The 19,636-nt window shown below is 39.2% G+C and overlaps 1 protein-coding gene across 2 annotated transcripts in view; it reads right to left on the bottom strand.

Moving 5' to 3' along the window:
* Positions 1 to 324: 324 nt before the first annotated feature.
* LOC140464040 (transmembrane channel-like protein 7) overlaps positions 325 to 19,636 on the bottom strand; it is a 40,077-nt gene continuing 20,765 nt past the window's right edge. For both annotated transcript variants that reach the window (XM_072558677.1, XM_072558678.1), the window contains exons 8-16: positions 19,097 to 19,270; positions 16,196 to 16,359; positions 14,032 to 14,155; positions 12,543 to 12,640; positions 10,631 to 10,814; positions 8,614 to 8,744; positions 6,300 to 6,455; positions 2,150 to 2,228; positions 325 to 793 (exon numbers count right to left, since the gene is read on the bottom strand). In XM_072558677.1, coding sequence (XP_072414778.1) covers positions 602 to 793; positions 2,150 to 2,228; positions 6,300 to 6,455; positions 8,614 to 8,744; positions 10,631 to 10,814; positions 12,543 to 12,640; positions 14,032 to 14,155; positions 16,196 to 16,359; positions 19,097 to 19,270 — 1,302 coding nt within the window. In that variant the 3' untranslated portion in view covers positions 325 to 601. The remainder of the gene's footprint in view (positions 794 to 2,149; positions 2,229 to 6,299; positions 6,456 to 8,613; positions 8,745 to 10,630; positions 10,815 to 12,542; positions 12,641 to 14,031; positions 14,156 to 16,195; positions 16,360 to 19,096; positions 19,271 to 19,636) is intronic.

Raw genomic sequence — 19,636 nt, 5'->3', positions numbered from 1 at the left:
TAATCTCTCAGTATGAACAATAATATTGATTTTGCAGCAATGTTCCCAGTTCTAGGAATGAAAAGTACAATTGATACCTGCAAGACAGGAAAGTCACATTGGAACTGGAGAAGAGGAAATAGAACCCAACATAGAACTGAAACTCAAATGTTCAGTTTCACCTGAAGCAAGTTGCATAAAATAAAGCACCCAGAGAAGAGACGGCATTATAACAGTTAACTCATTTTGTGGATATACCGTGAGACCTCAGTAGAACGAGAGTCTTTGTTTTTACTTTCTGTGAGTTTTTCAGGCTGCAAAACAAGAATACTGTACTACATCTCATAAAATTAATTTATGTTCTGTTTATTGCAATGTGTTTAATTTGAAAATATTATTTTTTATTTACAAGTATTTACTTCCTCTTCTTGAAAGAAGTTGCAATTTGCAGCTGTTAGAATATTTACATGCAAAAATAGTTTCACACATTTAAAAGAACATGTTCAACCATGCACATATTCTAGATGGTCTTCTTGAACAGTATGGCAGTGAAGAGCTTGGCAGATCATTATAGGTACTTTTCATTAACAATGGGATATATTGAACAGTATCAGCCCTTCTTTCAATTGTGTTGGTTCTCTTGAAACAGAGAATTAACGGATATGCTGCTTGAAAGAGTTCTGTTGTTGAAAATCTCAAGTCCAGCTCTTGATACGGTGTCACTTTCAGAAGAACTGTCTCGAAAAGGACCATGTTGTAGATGCTGAGAACGTGAAGATAGCTTTTTTACCAAATATCGTTTATCCTTTCCTGTCTAATAAAACAAATGGTTCATAATTATTCACATTTTGGATTTATGTGAAAAGTCTTGTTACATAAAAAGAGGCCTTACCAGCAGACCAATACTACCTCCAAGCATCTTCAATAAACTGTGGAGTTTTAAGAGGGAGGGAAAGGCCACTAGCATGTTCTTTGGTGCAGCACAACAAAGAATATTTCCAGTGTTTTGCTTCAAGTAAGTGGCTTTGATCCATTTATGTTATTTTCACTCTGTGCCATGTAGTTTTCATAATTTGGAATTATAAATGTTTCAGTAGTCAGGACACTGATGCAAACTTGTTCTCAACAGTTTTCACATTGGTTTAAGAATGGATCAAATGATGCAAAATAAAGATTCTATAATCTCCCGCACTGAGAATGTTTAAATCACTCAGATTTCATTGTACAAATCCTCGTAGCTTTCATCAGATTTCAGCCCTTTGCATTTCCCAAGGAGAGAACTGCACAAATCTCAAAGTGAAATTGTTCAAGAATCATTTCATAGCAAATGTCTACAGCTTACAGCTGAGGATCAACAACTTTGGGAGACATAGCCTCTAAATGAAATATTTGAATAAAATGGTGGATAAATTAAGTCAGTGGACTTTAAGTCCAAGATACAATGAAGATAATTAATGTCCATGCTCACTCGATTTTTGTTAACTCTTTGCTGAGTTATTATCACCTGAGTTTTTATCACCTGGATTGCTTACTTGTTCATTTCTCCACACCACTTCACCAGTACAGGATACCTCCTCAGTGCAGGAGCTTGCAGGCAATCCTGGACGTATACTTGTATCACTTCAACTTTATTTATTTAGATCTCCTTCAATTACAGACACCAGCTTTCTATGCTAATACTGTGCACAAATTTCTAATTTCATTGTAATACCATGTTCATGTTTCCCTGTCCTACAATGTGTGTTGTATATGATATGTGATGTGAGGTTATGCTGTAGCTTTGTACAGTGCTGGTGAGGCCACATCTGGAGTACTGTGTGCAGTTATGGTCTCCTTACTTGAGAAAGGATGTACTGGCACTGGACGGGGGTGCAGAGGAGGTTCACTGACTCCAATCTGATGGTGAAAAAGTGCTTATCAGATTTGAAATAAAATTCTCTTGAAGAGTTATTTCGTTTAACAATTGAAATCAATTTTTGAATAGCTCCACTTTCATCAATCCTGTGTTTTTTCAGTTTACAGCCATTTTCAATTATATGTTTCAAAGTATGAATTTGTCTTTGATTGTGTTAAGTTTATGTCATCATGATACAGTGCAATAAATGGGTGAGGGAGCCAGCTTACTTTACCGAGATTTAATACATTACCTTCAATGTAAGAAAAAGCTTACCAAGATTAAATGCTTTTTCAGTTGAGTAATTGTGCTTCTGTTAATTTGAACCAAAGAAACCAAAGTTGTCAATATCATACTGTTGGCAAGAGAAAAAAATGGAGGAAATTATATTAAAATATTTGTGCAAACTATATATATTTTCCACTAAGAAAATTAAAAATTCTCAAAAGTAACCCTCACATGTATGAAAAAAATGCAAAGTGTTCATGTCTTTTCATATTTGAATGTTCTAAATATATTATTTACACAATATTTATGAAGATAGTGGATACCTGACTCTATGATGATTAAACAGAAAGGACATATCTGTAACACTAATCTTACCAATTCATGAAATTTAGTTGAGATAAATGTGAGGTGTTGAATTTTGGGACAGCAAATCAGTGCAGGACTTATGCAGTTAATGGTAGGGCCCTGCACAATGTTACCAATCAAACAGAACTAAGGGTGCAGTTAAGTACTTCCTTGCACGTGGAGAAACAGACAGAATGGTGAAGAAGGCATTTGGCACGCTTGCCTTCATTGAATGTAAGAGTTGGGATGTCATTTTGGGACTCTATAGGACATTGGTGAGGCCACTTTGAGAATACTGTGTTAATCCTGGTCTCTCTGCTATAGCAAACATATTATGAAACTTGAAAGGGTTCAGAAAAGATTTACAAGGATGTTGCCAAGGTTGGAGGATTTGAGCTATAGGGAGAGGCTGAATAGGCTGGGGCTGTTTTCCTTGGAGTGTCGGAGGCTGAGGGGTGACCTTATAGAGGTTTATAAAATCATGAGGGGCATGGATAGGAGACAAAACAAGATCTTTTTCCCAGGGTAAAGGAGTCTAAATCTAGAGGGCATAGATTTTGGGTCAGAGAGGAAAGATCTAAAAAGGACCTGAGGGGCAAGCTATTCATGTAGAACATAAGAAATAAGAGCAGGAATGGGTAGTCATTCAATAAGATCAGGCCTGATCTTTTCATCGAATCAGCTCCACCTACCCGCCCAATCACCATAACCCTCAATTCCTTTATTGTTCAAAAATCTATCTATTTTTGTCTTAAAAAAATTCCACGAGATTGCCTCAACTGCTCCACTGGGCAGAGAATTCCACAGTTTCACAATCCTTTGGGTGAAGATATTCCTCCTCAAATCAGTCCTAAATCTGCTGTCCCTTATTTTTAGATTAGACGCCCTACAGTATGGATACAGGCCATTTGGCCCAAAAAATCCACACCGACCCTCCGAAGAGTAGCCCACCCAGACCCATTACCCTAACCTATATTTACCCCTGACTAATGTGGGGCAATTTAGCATGACCAATTCATCTGACTTGCATGTCTTTGGATTGTGGGAGGAAACTGGAGCACCCGGAGGAAACCCATGCAGACACAGGGAGAATGTGCAAACTCCACACAGTCGTCCAAGGCAGGAATCTAACCCAGGTCCCTGGCGCTGTGAGGCAGCAGTGCTGACCACTGAACCACCATGCCACCCTTACTTTGAGACTATACCCCTAGTTTTGATTTCATCAACCATTGGAAAAAAACCTCCCTACTTCTATCCTATCCATTCTCTTCATGATTTTATATGTTTCTATAGGATTCCCTCTCATTCTTCTCAATTCCAATGAGTTTAGTCCCAGTCTACTCAGTCTCTCCTCATTAGCCAACCTTCTTAATTCCGGAATCAACCTAGTGAACTTCACGTGCACCCCATCCAGTGCCAGTACATCCTTTCTCAAGTAAGGAGACCATAACTGCACACAATACTCCAAATGTGGCCTCACCAGCACCCTACACAGCTACAGCATAACCCCCCTATTTTTAAAATCCATCCCTTTAGCAATGAAGGACAAGATGGTGCATTATGGAACAAGCTGCCAGAGGAAGTGGTGGAGGTGGCTACAATTACATCATTTAAAAGACATCTGGATGAGTACATGAATGAGCGGTCTAGAGGGATATGGGACAAATGCTGGCAAATGGGACTAGATCAGTTTGGGATGTCTGGTCGGCAGGGAGGAGTTGGATCAAGGGGTCTATTTCTGTGCTATACAACGCAGTGACTTCATGATTCCATGAAAGGTGACAGAAATTTATAGCTCTAGCCACAGAAAGTAGAGACACCAACTCAGTTAACAAATGCACTTCTGATCTCAATTTTCTTTTTCTTGGTCACTGAGTAACAAGAGATATAGATACAGGACAGGTAAATGAGCTGGGATATAGAGCAGCCATGATCTCACTGAATGGTGGAACATGTTCAGTGGCCTGAATGGCAAACCTGTGTTCCTGTAAGCCTGCTTGGATTTACATTCCCAGATTTTAATTAAAAGGGATTACATAATTTCACTGCATCACCTCACTTTAATAAAGCATTGTGTGGGAATCTGACAGATACGTGTTCGATCCTACATCATAAAGAAATAAAGATTTGTATTTCTTTAAAGCTACGCGCAACCACAAAATGTGCCAGAATATTTTGCTACTTTTGAAGTCTCATCGTTGTTGTAATGGAAGAAACATGGCAATTTATTTGCTAACAGCAAACTCCCATGGACAGCAAAGTGATACTGAGCTGATCTGTTTTTGGCGACATTAGTTGAAGAATAAACTGAAGATAACTACTTTGCTGTTCTTCAAAATAGTTCCATGGAATCTTTTATACCTATGGAGGGGTAAATGGGCCTCCAGTTTAACATCTCATCAGAAAATAGAGAACTTTAGAGTGTAGCACCTCCTTTGGGATGCCCTACAGTTTCAGACAAGACCTTTTCTGCTTATGTTCCATAGTAGCACATAAAGCTACAACTTTAACTTGGAGATGAGAATGTCCAAACAGAGTTTCAGCTGAAGCATGCTATGAACTATGTCTTTTTGAATTGCATAGGATATCATTGCAAGGCACTGCAATTTTTAATTTGGAGCAAAGATTGAAGTCTCTGATGGACTTTTGTTTTGCTGATCATTATTACAAGTACATAGGACTGAAAAAGACAATTGGAATTGAAAAGGCTGGCACTGGAAAAGCACAGCAGGTCAGGCAGCGTCCGAGGAGCAGGAGAGTGAATGTTTCAGGCAGAAGCCCTTCATCTGGAATGCCCAAAGCATCGACTGTCCTGTTCATCATTTGCAGCCTGACCTGCTGTGCTTTTCCAGTACCACACTTTTCGACTCTGATTCTCCAGCATCTGCAGTCCTCACTTTCTCCTTGTTGCTGGAAAAGACAATTGTGAATTTATTCTCTCAAAAGGAATGTCATTCCGGATGAAAATTCAGTACAGTCTCTTTCAAATCTGAACCTGTTAACCATATATCAGATCACTGTGATAAAGGTTCTGATCATCAAGCTGTTGAGACAGGATCTGGAAATTTCCTCATAGCCAATATAACAGGTCTATCTGTGTTGCGAAATAATAGAAACTGCCCAGATCAAATGCAGCATATAATTACATCTTTTTATTCAGTCTCCTGTGTTTGTAGCTGAACTGGAATTACATCATAACATAAGGCAGAATTTCATGCATCTAAAATAAACTTGTTTACATTGACAAAAAAAATCAATGCATGAGTTGTGAAAATTAACTCTGGACAGTTGCAAAGTATTTTGCTACTTTGGGAAGATTATTTAGGCTGAATGCAATATTATCATGTTGTGATATATTTAGCTCCAACTAAATTTGTAGTTTAACACTAAAAAAAAATTCATACTTCAGCCTAAAGTACTGTACTTGATTTGTCAGTGTGATGGTTATCCCAGTTATTGGAAGAATTAGGAGGAAGTGGAACAGGAATTCGAGCTATTTTTCCATTGTGTTTCTTAAGAAATAAACAATTATTAGTGTAGTGGACAGTTGCTGATATCCTTACCCTTCAAGGGTGAACCTCTACTCTGTTTATCAAAATAAACCTGGCAGTTTGTTGTCTTATTAAGCATATGCAAATGTAAGAATATATGTTAAGATTTAATTATAATTATTAAATGATATCATATGTTTCCTGGAGAAGAATTGTACTGTGCCATCAAAAAGCAGGAGTGTGTTATAGTTTCACAAATCTCCACTCGGCCACTCACTTTTCTATTTATGGTTTCAAAAATAAAATTACAATCTTGTTTCTTCATCATAAATTCTCCTATTGTAATGCAATGCAATTCTTACCATAAAATGGTGATCACTAATAGGATAAAGGGCTCTGATACAGTGTACTCCAAAAATCTCTGCACTTCTGACGGAAACGTTGATACTGTTGCAGGAATAATGAGCCAAGCTGATTCATAGTGTCGAAATGGACCACAGGACATGGATGGATGGACCCTGAGGAGTAATCAACAGTTACACTGAGCTTTTTTTTATAAACCGGCACCTATATTTGTACGACTGCCATCAAGAGCAGTAGCAAATATGAGAACAGCAGCAACAAATTGTGGAGGTTCACAAAAATAGCATTAAGCCTTAACCCTTGAATATGATTCATTGCTGAAAAGCCTCCTGATACAGGTTTTAGGTTCGTACATGATGGTAGGTCACTCAGATGATGCAAAAGAGAAGGAGGATTAATGGCCACGTAAGAGCAATTGCCTCAAATGACAGAAAAACAAGGGTGTGGTAAAGGGGTGATTGTCAGCATTAAAGTTGACAAATTGGTTTATTTACTGTGAGATGTGGGTCACTTATCAAACTTTTGGATCAACAGCCTGGATTTTGCAGGCAGCACTAAAACCGAGTGCTTACTTCGAAAGAAGTTGCCCACAAATGCCTACTGATTTTTTTTTTATCTTTCCCAACAACAGTTTAAAACTGGCACTCGGTCAAGGAGATGTTTTGTTCTACAGCAACACTGACGCTGGCAAGCTGGGAGACAGCCAATCTTTTTGCACTTGGGTTGAAGTATAGTTTACAGTTCTGGTCACCACATTACAGGAAGGAAGGAATTGCAGTGGAGAGGGTGCAGAGAAGATTTATTAGAATATTGCCAGGGCTGGAGAGTTATAGCTCTGAGGAGACTTTGGAGAGGTTGGGGTTGTTTGCCTTGGTACAGAGAAGGCTGAGCGGTGACATGATTGAAGTATACAAAATTGTGAGGGATAGGGATAGTATAGACAGGAGGAGCCTGTTTCCCTTGGCAGAGAGTTCAAAAACCAGGGGTTACAGATTCAAGTGAAGTGGCAGATGGATTAGAGGAGATGTGAGGAAAAGCTTTTTTTACACAGAGGGCGGTGGGTGGCTGGAATTTGTGCCTGAGTTGGTGGTGGAGGCAGAGACCCTAAACTCTTTTTAAAAGTACCTTCAATGCTGTAAGCTGCAGGACTACAGGCTGCGTGCAGGACGATGGGATTGGGAAGGGAAGTTGAGTGTCCTTGGGTCAGTTTGGGCAAGATAGGCCAAATGGCTCCCTTCAGTATTGTATCATTTCTGTGGTTCTGTGGTTCTAACTCATTTCTAAGCCTCTTCTGGAGAACTATGTCCAGTTCTGGTCACCCAGTTACAGAAAGAATATTATTAAAGCTGGAGAGGGTTCAGAAGAGATTTACCAGGATGTTGCCGGCTATGGAAGGTTTGAGTTATCAAGAAAGGCTGGGTAAGCTGGGACTTTTTGTGCTGGAGTTTAGGAGTTGAGAGGCGACCTTATAGGAGTTCATAAAATAATAAGGGGTATAGATAGAGTTAATGGTAGTTGTTTTTATCCCCCTAAAATGGGGGATTTCAAGGCTAGAGGGCACGGTTTTAGGGTAAGAGGAGACAGATTTAAAAAAGACATGGGGGCAAAGTTTTACACAGATTGTAGTCCACATGTGGAATGAACTTTCTAAGAAAGTGGTGGATGTGGGCACAGTTACAATGTGTAAAAGACATTTTGATAAGTACATGCACAGGAAATGTTTGGAGGGATATGGGCCAGGCAGGCAGGTGGGCCTAGTTTAGTTTGGGATTATGTTTGGCACAGACTTGTTGGACCAAAGGGCCTGTTTCTATGCTATATGACTCTGTGAATCGATTGTCTGTGCCCAGGGATGTAATCTCACAATTTGGCTATGTTGCAGAAAACATTCTCATTAGTCCAACCCCAGGCCTGAAAACAGCTTTGCATTACTGCACCAAGGCAAGAAGTGTCATGCTGGAAAAGCACAGGAATGATAAAGAGCTTATGCTCAAAACATCGACTCTCCTGCTCCTTGGATAGTCTGACTGGCTGTGCTTTTCCAGCACCACACGTTTTGACTCTGATCTCCAGCATCTGCAGTCCTCACTTTCTCCCTCTTTGCGCCAAGACATATTCTAAAATTAAAGCCTTTCACAATAATTGAACCATAAAGACATTAAGGCACATACAGAATCCATTTGCTCTATTGAGGTGATATCAGTTCTCACAACAGAACAATTACTTTCCCCAGGTCCCTCCTGGGCTCATTCCTTCTACCAGAAGCAATAAAAGAGATGTGTAAACTTTTCCCACTTTCCCAGAGATACTTACGTAGCTATGTTGACACTGACGGGAACAATTGCTGTAGCCAGTCCAAACAGCAATACCAACTGAAAGAAAATCTTAGAGCTGGAGGCTCGGAACAGTCTTTTGCCAGGACGACAGTAGTTGTACAAAGAATGCTGTAAATTTAAAAAAAGTACTCATTGAACCCAAGCACTGGCTGATAATTCGCTGGCTGATTTTCTTCACTTGGCAGATGAAGTGAGCAAAAAATAAATAACACGTGTATTTATGTAAAATACAACTGCATTTTGATTATCTTACATTTTAAGTATCAGCTATATCTGCAGATATTCTGGCACCTTTTTGTTGCTGCTTGTATTAGTTTCGCACACAGGTTGGCTCCAACCTTTTTCCTACATTACAACATTAACTACACTTCAAAAAATACTTCAACTTGTTGCAAAGACTTCTGAGACAACCTGAGGTTATGAAAGACACTATAGAAATGCAATTTTGTTTCTTAGAATCATGGAGTTGTACAGCATGGAAACAGACCTTTCAGCCCAACTTGCCCATGCCAACCAGATAGCTGAACTTAATCTAGTCCCATTTGCCAGCATTTGGCCCATATTACTCTAAACCATTCCTATTCATACAGAGTCATAGAGGTGTACAGTATGGAAACAGACCCTTCCATCCAATTCGCCTATGCCAACCAGATATCCTAACCCAATCTAGTCCCACCTGCCAGTACCCAGCTCATATCCCTCCAAACACTTCCTATTCATGTACTCATCTAGATGCCTTTTAAATGTTGCAATTGTACCAGGTTCCACCACTTCCTCTGGCAGCTGATTCCATACACGTACCACCCCCTGCATGAAAAAGTTGCCCCTTCGGTCTCTTTCATATCTTTCCCCTCTTACCCTAAACCTATGCCTTCCAGTTCTGGACTCCCCTACCCCAGAGAAAAGACTTTGGCTATTTATACCCCCGACCTTTGGAAAATGACTTGGCAATTCACCCTCGCCATGCCCCTCATGATCTTGCATGCCTTTAGAAGATCACCCCTCAATCTCTGTCACTCCAGGGAAAACTGCCCCAGCCTATTCAGCCTCTCCCTTTTGCTCAAAATGTCCAATCCCGGCAACATCCTTGTAAATCTTTTCTGGGTGCTTTCACATTTAACAATATCTTTCCTGTAGCAGGCAGAGCAGAACTGGATGCAGTATTCCAAAAGCGGCCTAACTTCTTATTTTGTTTCCCTATCAATGCAAATCATTAACAGAGGAGTTGGATGATGCAATGTGTTGGATTGTCATTTCAGCTCCGCAGACAGGATTTGAATGATTTACTGAGTGGCAGGGAACTTGGGAAAAGTGGTGGTGATATTTCAGCTCATACCCTTGGAGTGTAAGATGAAGGGCTGGGTGAAGTGATGAGTCACTTCATGGTGAGTCTTCTGAACATTGTCGTTGTTTAGAGAAACACATCCATGTTTTCCTGTCTACAAGAATTGCACGTAAGAGGTTGCCATGGACGGAACAAAGCAATATGCTCTGACTGGCAATGATTTAAACATCAAATTTGTCTCTTGCAAGTGGGAATAATAATCATACACCAAGTCCAGTTTATCCAAAGGTTTAGGGTATACACAAAAACAGTCAATAGGTCAACATTCTCCTGTGCTAATCTGCAGTCATTTATTTTGTTTCCCCCTCAGGGGTTAGATAGTCCTGTCCTTATTACTTGGTCTCTACTGCTACCTTTTCCTGAGACCTTTACAGACACAGTCCCAGCACCATGTGGAGTCTGATTTGAAATTACTAATTTAGGTTCTGTGATAAACATGGTTATCAAAATTAACCCGCTGATATGTGCAGGCTCTTTACATGTGTGGTAGCCAGAGATTTTTCTAACACATTTTCATTCATTACAATTTCCAAAGGATTAGGTTCACAGCCAGGAGATTATCTTCATCTCCAACACAGGCTATTATCGATTGATTATCATTAAATAAAACCATTATAATTACAGACTTCCTTATTTTTCTCAAGTCTACCTTTTTCACATAGAAGATGATGAAATACTTGACGATGTTGAGAAGTGGCAGTAATGGAGAGTAAAACATTCCAATCCAGACGATAGTTTGTCCATCAACGATATCCAAAACATTCTCTGGAATCAGAAATTGCTGCTTCTTCAACATTTTAGTTAACTCAAACGGAGCATGCTCAACGATGAATCTAAACAATAGAAAAGAGGTTTCGGTAGCTTTGTTCCCTCGCATCATTGTGAAGAAATATTACCCAATGTTTTCAGGTACAGGCAGGTAGACATACAGAGCTCACATACAATAATATACATGAAATAAAACATAGGAACAAGTTTTGTAGCATCTGTAAAGAGAAATCAAAGTTAACGCTTCTGGTCCAGTGACCCTTCCTCAGAACTGATGGTAGCTAGAAAATGTTGGTTTATGTGAAGAAGATAGGGTGTTGGGGGGGGGGGGGGGGGGGGGGGGGGGGGGGGGTGGAAATAAGGAGTAAACGATAGGTGGGGTAGAGCCCAAAGAGACAGAAAAACAGTTGGACAGACAAGGGTGTCGATAATGAGCTGGCTGGGAGTATGAATACTGTTAATGGAGATTGTTAGTGGCTAACAATGACAGACTGTGTGATAGTCTGGTGTGTGTGTGGTAGGTTCCACTGGGGATCCTGCAGCCCTCCAGACTCAATATCAAGTTCAATAATTTCAGGGTCCAAATTCCCCGTGTCCTAGCCCTCTACCACACACACCAGTCCTTGTTATCACAGTCTGCCACCACACACTACCCATCGTTAGCCACTAACAGTCTCCATTAACAACTATTCACCCTCCCAGCCAGACTGTTATCAACTCCTTTGTCTGTCCAACTGTTCTCCTCTCTCTTTGGGCTCTATCCATACCTGTTGTTTACTCCTTACACCCCTCCTCTCCACCCTATCGTCTGCATATAAAAACCACCAGTTTCCTAGCTACCATCAATTCTGGACCTGAAACATTAACTTTGATTTCTCTTCACAGATGCTGCCACACTTACTGAGCTTTTCCAGCTTTTACACAATTTTTTTAAACAGAAACACGTTTATTTGAACTGAGGAGACAGGCATCTTGATGTGCAAGTGAAATAAGTTCTAAATTTAAAACTAATGTGTCATCCATGCCATTTTTAAAACTTCACTCAATAGATGTGGGCATTACTGGCTGGGCCAACAGATATTGTCCATCCCTGGTTGTCCTTGAGAAGGTGATAGTGGTGAGCTAACATCTTGAACTGCTGCAGTTCATGTAGACTTGGGAGTTATGCTGCTTTATATTATGGCATTGACAGATGTTACAGTGTACATAGAAGTCATTCAGCTCATCAGATCTGCAGTATCTCTTCTGCTAGCTACCCACTTAATATTCTTTTAAATATAAAAACAATTTCATTTAAAATAGTTATTATTTCTACTCAACAGATTTTAGGAGCATAGTTTTCCATAATCCAACCATTCCCTACAAAAAAAGTGTTTTCTAACCTCATTTTACTTTTTTCACGTGAATTTTAAATTTATGCAGGAATATCACTATACATCAGCAGAAGTAATTCATGACTTTTTATTCTATCATAATTCTTCACTTAATTTAAGATATCTGTCACGTCACACTTAATAGGAGAAAGTGAGGACTTCAGATGCTGGAGCTCAGAGTCGAGAGTGTGGTGCTGGAAAAGCACAGCAGGTCAGGCAGCATCTGAGGAGCAGGAGAATCGACATCTTGGGCATAAGCCCTTCATCAGGGCTTTCCTGATGAAAGGCTTATGCCTGAAACGTCAATTCTCCTGCTCCTCGATGCTGCCTGACCTGCTGTGCTTTTCCAGCACTACACACACATGTCACACTTAACTCCTCAGCTCTACTGGACATGGAAATATCTTCTAAATTGCTTACTTTCTTGGAAGTTCCACACAAAAGGTGACAGCAATGCAAGACAGAAAGTCAAACAGCATTAGCTTGTACATTTCCTGTCCAATCTTTGTCTCCCAACACTGGGGGATGAAACAGAAATAATATCAGCAAACACACAAACAGTAAGTCTGATTGGTTCTTTGAGAAATGTATGTATTCTCCAACATAAATAGATTGGTCAGAAACAATTGCCTTCAAGATATTTTTATCTTCACTGTCTTTGTTGTAATTATTTATTTACCTTCTTTCTAACAAATCATCCAAAATTACACCAACTGCCAGTTTATAAATTTGGTAGCATTTGTACATATAGATCTGCTTTAGAAGACTGACTAAGGGGTTCAATCATATTTAACAAACTAAATGGATTTTTTGTTTTGAAGAGATAACAGAATGGTTCGAAAAGGACTTCCCAAAGGTTTTTCATACAATGTCACATAATGGACTTGGGAGGAAAGTTCTCGGTCATGGAACAAAAGGGTCAGTAGCAAACTGGATAAAAAATTGTCTTAGGGATAGGAAGCAGACTGCAAGAATAAATCAATATTTTTCAGGCTGGAGGAGGATTTGTAGCGAAGGGACCCCAAGGGTATTGAAATCCTTGCTTTCCCTTATATATATTAATGATCTAGGTCTCAGTGTGTAGGGAGTAATTTCAAGTTTGCAGATGACACAAAACTTTGAAGAATTGTAAACTGTAAGGAGGACAGTGTGGAAAGATGAAGTGAGGTAAAGCTTTTTCACTGAACAAGTAGTTGGGGTATAGAATGCAATGCCTGGAAATGTGGCGGAGACAGGTTTAATTGAAGCATTCAAAAGGACGTTGAATGACTATTTGGATAAAAGTAATATGCAAGGGTACAGCAAGAAAGTAGGAAACTGGCACTTGACAAAATGATGTTTATTTAATGAGTTGGTATTAGCAAAATGAGTCGAGTGGCCCCCTTTTGCACCATAGCACTTCTCTGATTCTGAAGTGGCACAGAAACGTCCACATGCAATTTAGGTTGTACAATGGGAGGTTTTGTCTTTCAGGTACATCTCCTTTTAGCAGTGTGCAGTAGACAATCCAAAGCATAATTTAAAGACAACAGGGAATTTTCACTGTGCCATACCAATGGTTTAGTGTCAATGAGTGCTACCAGAAAAAAAAGCTGATTAACTGGGTCTCCATCTGTTTCTTGTCCACGTGCCAACTAGCTTCACATTCTTGCACATTCAAATTAATTCACGGATGGTAAAGCACTTTGGGGCATCCCGAGGATGTGATAAGGTGATATAAAAATGAATGGTATTGATTACGCTCTCAGGTTAGTGCCTATCTTGCTACTGTTGAGATCCAATGAAGAATGGCACATCTGAACTTACCCTTCCTCCCTGTAACAGTCTCTGATGTGGCAAAATCAAACACATAACCCACCACTGAGCTCTCTTATAAAGCTACTGTTTATTCTCACTACTTTTTACTCACCGGATAGTGTATGCTGTGACCACAGGCTTCACAATCCTGTTTACTTTCACTGTCGGAGCAGGTGATATGTTGCCACAGCGAGAATACCAGCATGCTCAGATTGGTTAGTCTTAAGAATACACTCCTAAATGGAAATGAATGGAGAAACTTAAAGACAGAGAAACTTTATAAATCACAGCAATTATTTACTTTTACACAAATACATTTTCTTTTTTCTCATCCTCCATTGTGTTTATTGATCTATACAGAGCTTGGGCTTTTTGTGATAGTAAGGTAGTGGGTGTTGGAGTCATAGAGATGTACAGCATGGAAACAGACTCTTCAGTCCAACTTGTCCATGCTGACCAGATATCCTAATTAATCTAGTCCCATTTGTCAGCACTTGGCCCATATCCCTCTAAACCTTTCCTATTCATATACCCATCCAAATGCCTTTTAAATGTTGTCATCGTACCAGCCTCCACCTTTTCTTGTGTTCCTGCTGAAATTGTGGTCATTAGGTTAGGAGGTGCTTTTGTAATACCTACCTTTGTTAATGAGACCGTAAGTGCAGAGATTAGGCCCTAGTTTGATTCTTCACGCCCAGATTTTTGAAATAGAACATTTGGGTCCTACGTAATACAATTTTCTGTTTGTAGGTTATGTAGCATCAGTGATCCTCCACACTCACTATTGGTTCAGGTTTTAACAATAGAAATGATGTCATAATTTTTTTTGAAAAAATGGATGGCATTGTGATGTAAGCCAATGATTTATGATGTTGGAACCTGACATTAGATTTGAATGAGATTCTATACTAAGCTGTCAGTTTACACACGGGCAGGTTGTATGTTGAGATCATGCTGAATGAAAATACTGTGTGGATATTTATGTAAGGGTGGAAAAGTGCATGGCATCTGACTCTTCTGACTGCTACAATGCCAGAGAACAGACAGCAATTGAGTACTGAGGAAGTATTCCAAACATTTTCTCCTCACCACACCGGGACACAGATAAGGAGCTATAGCGCACTATCTACTGCTATGTCAGCCAAGAGAAGCAAACCTTGGACGTTCCATCTGTGCAGAAAAGTTAAAGACTAAGATCCATCAAACTGTTTTCAAAATTATTTTATTAAAAGATAGCATTTGTTTCCTATCCCTACCTGCCCTTGAGCTGTGCACTTGCATGACCATGTCAGAGGGCAACTAAGAGTCAGCCATATTGCTGTGGGTCTGAAGTCAACAGATTTCTTTCCCTAAAAGGACATTTGTGAACCAGATGGGTTTTTATGAAAATGAATTTCAGATTCACCATTACTGACACCAGATTTTCATTAACGAATTGAATTTAAGTTCCACCTGCTGCCATAGTGGGATTTTGATGTCTGATCCCAAAGCTATAGCCCCCAGATTAATGGGGGCTATAGCTTTGGAGAGAAGAAGCACCATTATAGCACCATCTCTCCATTTGGCAATTGTTTGAAGAATAACAGATCAAGACTGTCATTATGTTTGGAATACTTCCTCATTATCTTGTCCCATACTTCTTCATTAACCAACAATGCCACAATAAATTGTTTATTCGATTGATCAAGGCACAGCAGTGATTTAACTTCAAAATTGATTCAGAATTGATATGCACTTGGATATGTGCCAATTACATGAAGGTGGTTGTAAACTCTACAATACATAGAACATAGAACACCACAGTGCAGTACAGGTCCTTCGGCCCTCGATGTTGCGCCAGCCTGTCATACCAATCTGAAACCCATCTAACCTACACTTCCATGTACGTCCATATATAGTTAAGCAGTAACACCTGAGAGGTTCACGCTGGAGTTATTTCAGGGACAGTCCACATATTAAAACATCCCTTTATACGGTCAGTGGATGACAATGTAGCTAAGTTGGTGTTTTTAAATTTGGAGGATGTTCTCAGCCAAATATAAACACCAATTTTGAGAAGCTAACAATTTTATAATATAAAAGCGACTAAACTAAAATTATTACATCTCCACTGGGGAAAGAATTTATACCAATCTCTGGAAGGAAAAATTGATATGTAAGGCATAATAAAGTTCATTTTAAAAGACTGTTGACCTTCTATTTAATGTGTGGCAGACTGGAAATAGACAAAACATCACTCAGCTCCTAAGTCTAATTATACATCTAATAAGATTTACCTGATTAATATCAAATTGATTTCAGTGTTTGGTGGATATTCTTCATATCGGACAATTATCCGAAATAAGAATGGCAGGAGAATATTACTAATGGAAATGACAATGGGTGGGAGATATTCCATGAAGAATTCAATGACAAAATACATTTCCTTGTTTTCACTCCCCTAGAAAAAAGAATACACTGGGTTATCAGAAGAAAAAAATATGCTCCATGGCCTCACACCGGAGGGCAGGCTTTCTTCCAGACATGTTAGTCTGCCCTGCTTTGCCCCTCCTTCTGAATTTCTGGTCCAAATTCTTTTAACACAGTGGGTTGGTCTCTACTGGCACTGAACTAACTCCATTTTCGATCGTTGGTCTGAAAACTGGTACTAGGCCATACTGATGTAGTAAATAGGCCTGTCTCATGCAGATCTACATTGATGAGCTGCTAGTCATGGTAAAGCTGGACAGATGTGTTGCCCCTCCTGATCCAATCACATCATCACCTGGACAGTGGGCATGAGAAGCACCCATCTCCTCCAAGCTGAATTTCACAATTTATAAAACATGCCACATGTTCTAGCCCCATTAAATTTACAGCTGGGTACCAATCTTTCCAAGCCCATGAATTTCAGGACCAATAAATTCCTCTTGTTTATCATGAGGTTGATAATATTCTCATATGCTGTGATATTGATTAATTGTCGTTTATAAAATTCCTAAATTTAATATTTAAACTGAACTTTTTCCAACTGAACTATGTTGACTGTTATATCCATAAATTAACTTAAATCTGACAAATTCACTATGCTGTTTGACTTTGCTCTAACAGGAAACATTTGCTAAACTAATAAACTTTTTCAAAATTTCACTATAACTTACTTTCTTTTTAAATAACACCCAGTAATTTTAATTGCAACAAGTATTGCCTTTTCCTAAACAGTGTGGTTAATACAATTGAATGGTGCATTTACTGTATTACTGGGTATGCAAAGCAAATGTGCTACAATGCAGTATTATTTAACACACATTGAAACAGTGCGACTGGAATAACTCCATCCTAATTGTTGGAAAAAAAAAAGCTACTATGATGGATTTAAAGCAAAGAGTTTCTAATTACCTCCCTGAAACTATGATGAGCTGCTTTATAAATATCAGATACCATTCATCCACTCAGATGCCAATTTTTGCAGATGTCTTAATTATGACCTTTCTTCTAAAGAGGTAACCCAATTCACAATTTGATACAATCAAAAAACTTAGAACATTTATTAGATTAGATTCCCTACAGTGTGGAAACTGGCCCTTCAGCTCAACCAGTCCACACCAACCCTCTGAAGAGTAACCGACCCACATCCATTCCCCTCTGACTAATGCAGCTAACACTGTGGACAATTTAGCATGGCCAGCTCACCTGGCCTACACATCTTTGGACTGTGGGAGGAAACTGGAGCACCCAGAGGAAACCCACACGCAGAACGTGCAAACTCCACACAGTCACCAGAGACTAGAATTGAACCTAGGACCCTAGGGCTGTGAGGCAGCAGTACTAACCACTGAGCCACTGAGCCACCATGCCACCTGTAATTTACATCCAAAATTATTGATATATGTTAAACAGTATACATTCTAGATGTAATTCCTTTTTCTGTAATATTGACATAATTTGTAATAATTTGATGGCACAGCTTGAGCTCTGTTCGAACTCATTTGGCATATTCTGCCAGTCTGAAAAAAGTCTCATTTATGTACACTGTCAGTTCTGCTATAACACGATAGTTCAATTTTCATGCAATCCCGTGTTATAAGAAAATCATGTAATAGCAGCACCATTTAAACTAGTGGGGCTGGGATCACGTTATAGCCAATTCACACTTTAAAAATTTGCACTTTAGAAACAGTGCCCCAATTTGTCAATCACGTTATAATGAATTCGCATTAACAAAACACACATTATAGCAGAACGATCTGTACTCTGTTTACTGCCAGCCAGCCAATAATCTCTCATTGCTTCAGATTACTTCCATATCTATTCACTTTGTGCAATAATCTTTTATGCAGCAAACATGTCAAATATATTCTGGAAATCCTCGTACATTATGTCAATAGGCTCTTATTTCTCCATGGCATATGTTACTTCTTTAAAGAATTCCAATAAATTGATTAACCATGACTTCCCTTTTACAAAGCCATGCTGCCTTTTCTTGATGACCTTGAGTTTCTCAAATGACTAATTATGACCTCTTTAATGATCAATTAAACCATAAGGCCACAAGATACACACAGCATTGCCCTTTGATGTGAAGGGCAGTGCTTGTCACTGGCCACTCGGGTAGAAGAGAAAAAAGAAAAAGAAAAAAAACAAAAAAAAGAAAAAGAAAAAAAGAAAAAAAAGGCCACAAGATAATACACAACGTGGGTTCTGGGGAAAAAATAAACACTACCGCAGTTAGGTGGTAATGTGGGGTTAATGAAAAGAACAAGAGAAGAAAAAAATAAAAAGGAGTGTGTGAGGTTATGTTCACTCAGAGGGAGCTGGATCAGCATCAAGGACTCTCCGTGAATAAATTAACAAAAAAAAAGGCCACAAGATATAGGAGTGGAATTAGGCTACTTGGCCCAACAAGTCTGCTCTGCCATTCAATCATGGCTGATAAGTTCTAACACTTTCTGAAACTTGGAACTATGTGGAATAATTGCGGCAAATAGCAGTAAGTTTACTAACTATGTGAGGGTGGAAGATATAGAAGGATACAAGGATGGCATTACACGAGATAGGGTAAGTACATGTAGAGTACAGGGATTGGCACAGATTAGATGGTTTAATAGCCTATTTCTGTCCTGTAATTTCTACACAATTATATTGTAATCTAGTCATCCAATGCTCTGTAACTTGAACACCAGTGCCTATGTGCTGACCCTCCGCTGGAACTGCTGGGATGTTGTGGTTGCTTGATAAATGCAGTAAAAAGCTCCAGTCAACAAAATCATGATGAACAAGTTAAGCACAAAACGGATGAAGTAGAGGAACAATCTGTCCTCGGTGCTTCGCTCAGCTTTTCTCCTCCTGCACGTTTGTTCTTGTAAATCAATCTGTTTAAAATGAAAAACACAAGACATAAATCAGGAACGCAGCTTCAATTCAGTCTTCAGGTTCATTCAGCTCAGTTCAGTGTCAATTTACATTCAGTTGCCTACTCAGTCCTAAACATTGAAGGTGTGACATTTGAATCAGTTCTTTAATTATCATTTTGGATTGTGATTTTTGAAAAAAAACTACCAGTGGAGTTTTCCAGAAATTGAATGTTAAATTCCGCCAAGCCATGGATTGTGTAAGTAATTGGGAGAAGGTTGGGTATGTTCTTCTCAGGGAAGAGATGTTCGAAAGTTTTCAAATCAAGAAGTGTCTGGACAGAGTAGTTGTGGGTGTCATAGCTCTCTTTGCTGGAGGGCCATGAG

This window comes from Chiloscyllium punctatum, chromosome 39 (genome assembly GCF_047496795.1).
Source record: "Chiloscyllium punctatum isolate Juve2018m chromosome 39, sChiPun1.3, whole genome shotgun sequence".
Taxonomy (NCBI): Eukaryota; Metazoa; Chordata; class Chondrichthyes; order Orectolobiformes; family Hemiscylliidae; genus Chiloscyllium; species Chiloscyllium punctatum.
Note: the sequence above shows the minus strand (reverse complement) of the source record. Positions and strands in the feature narration are given on the sequence as shown.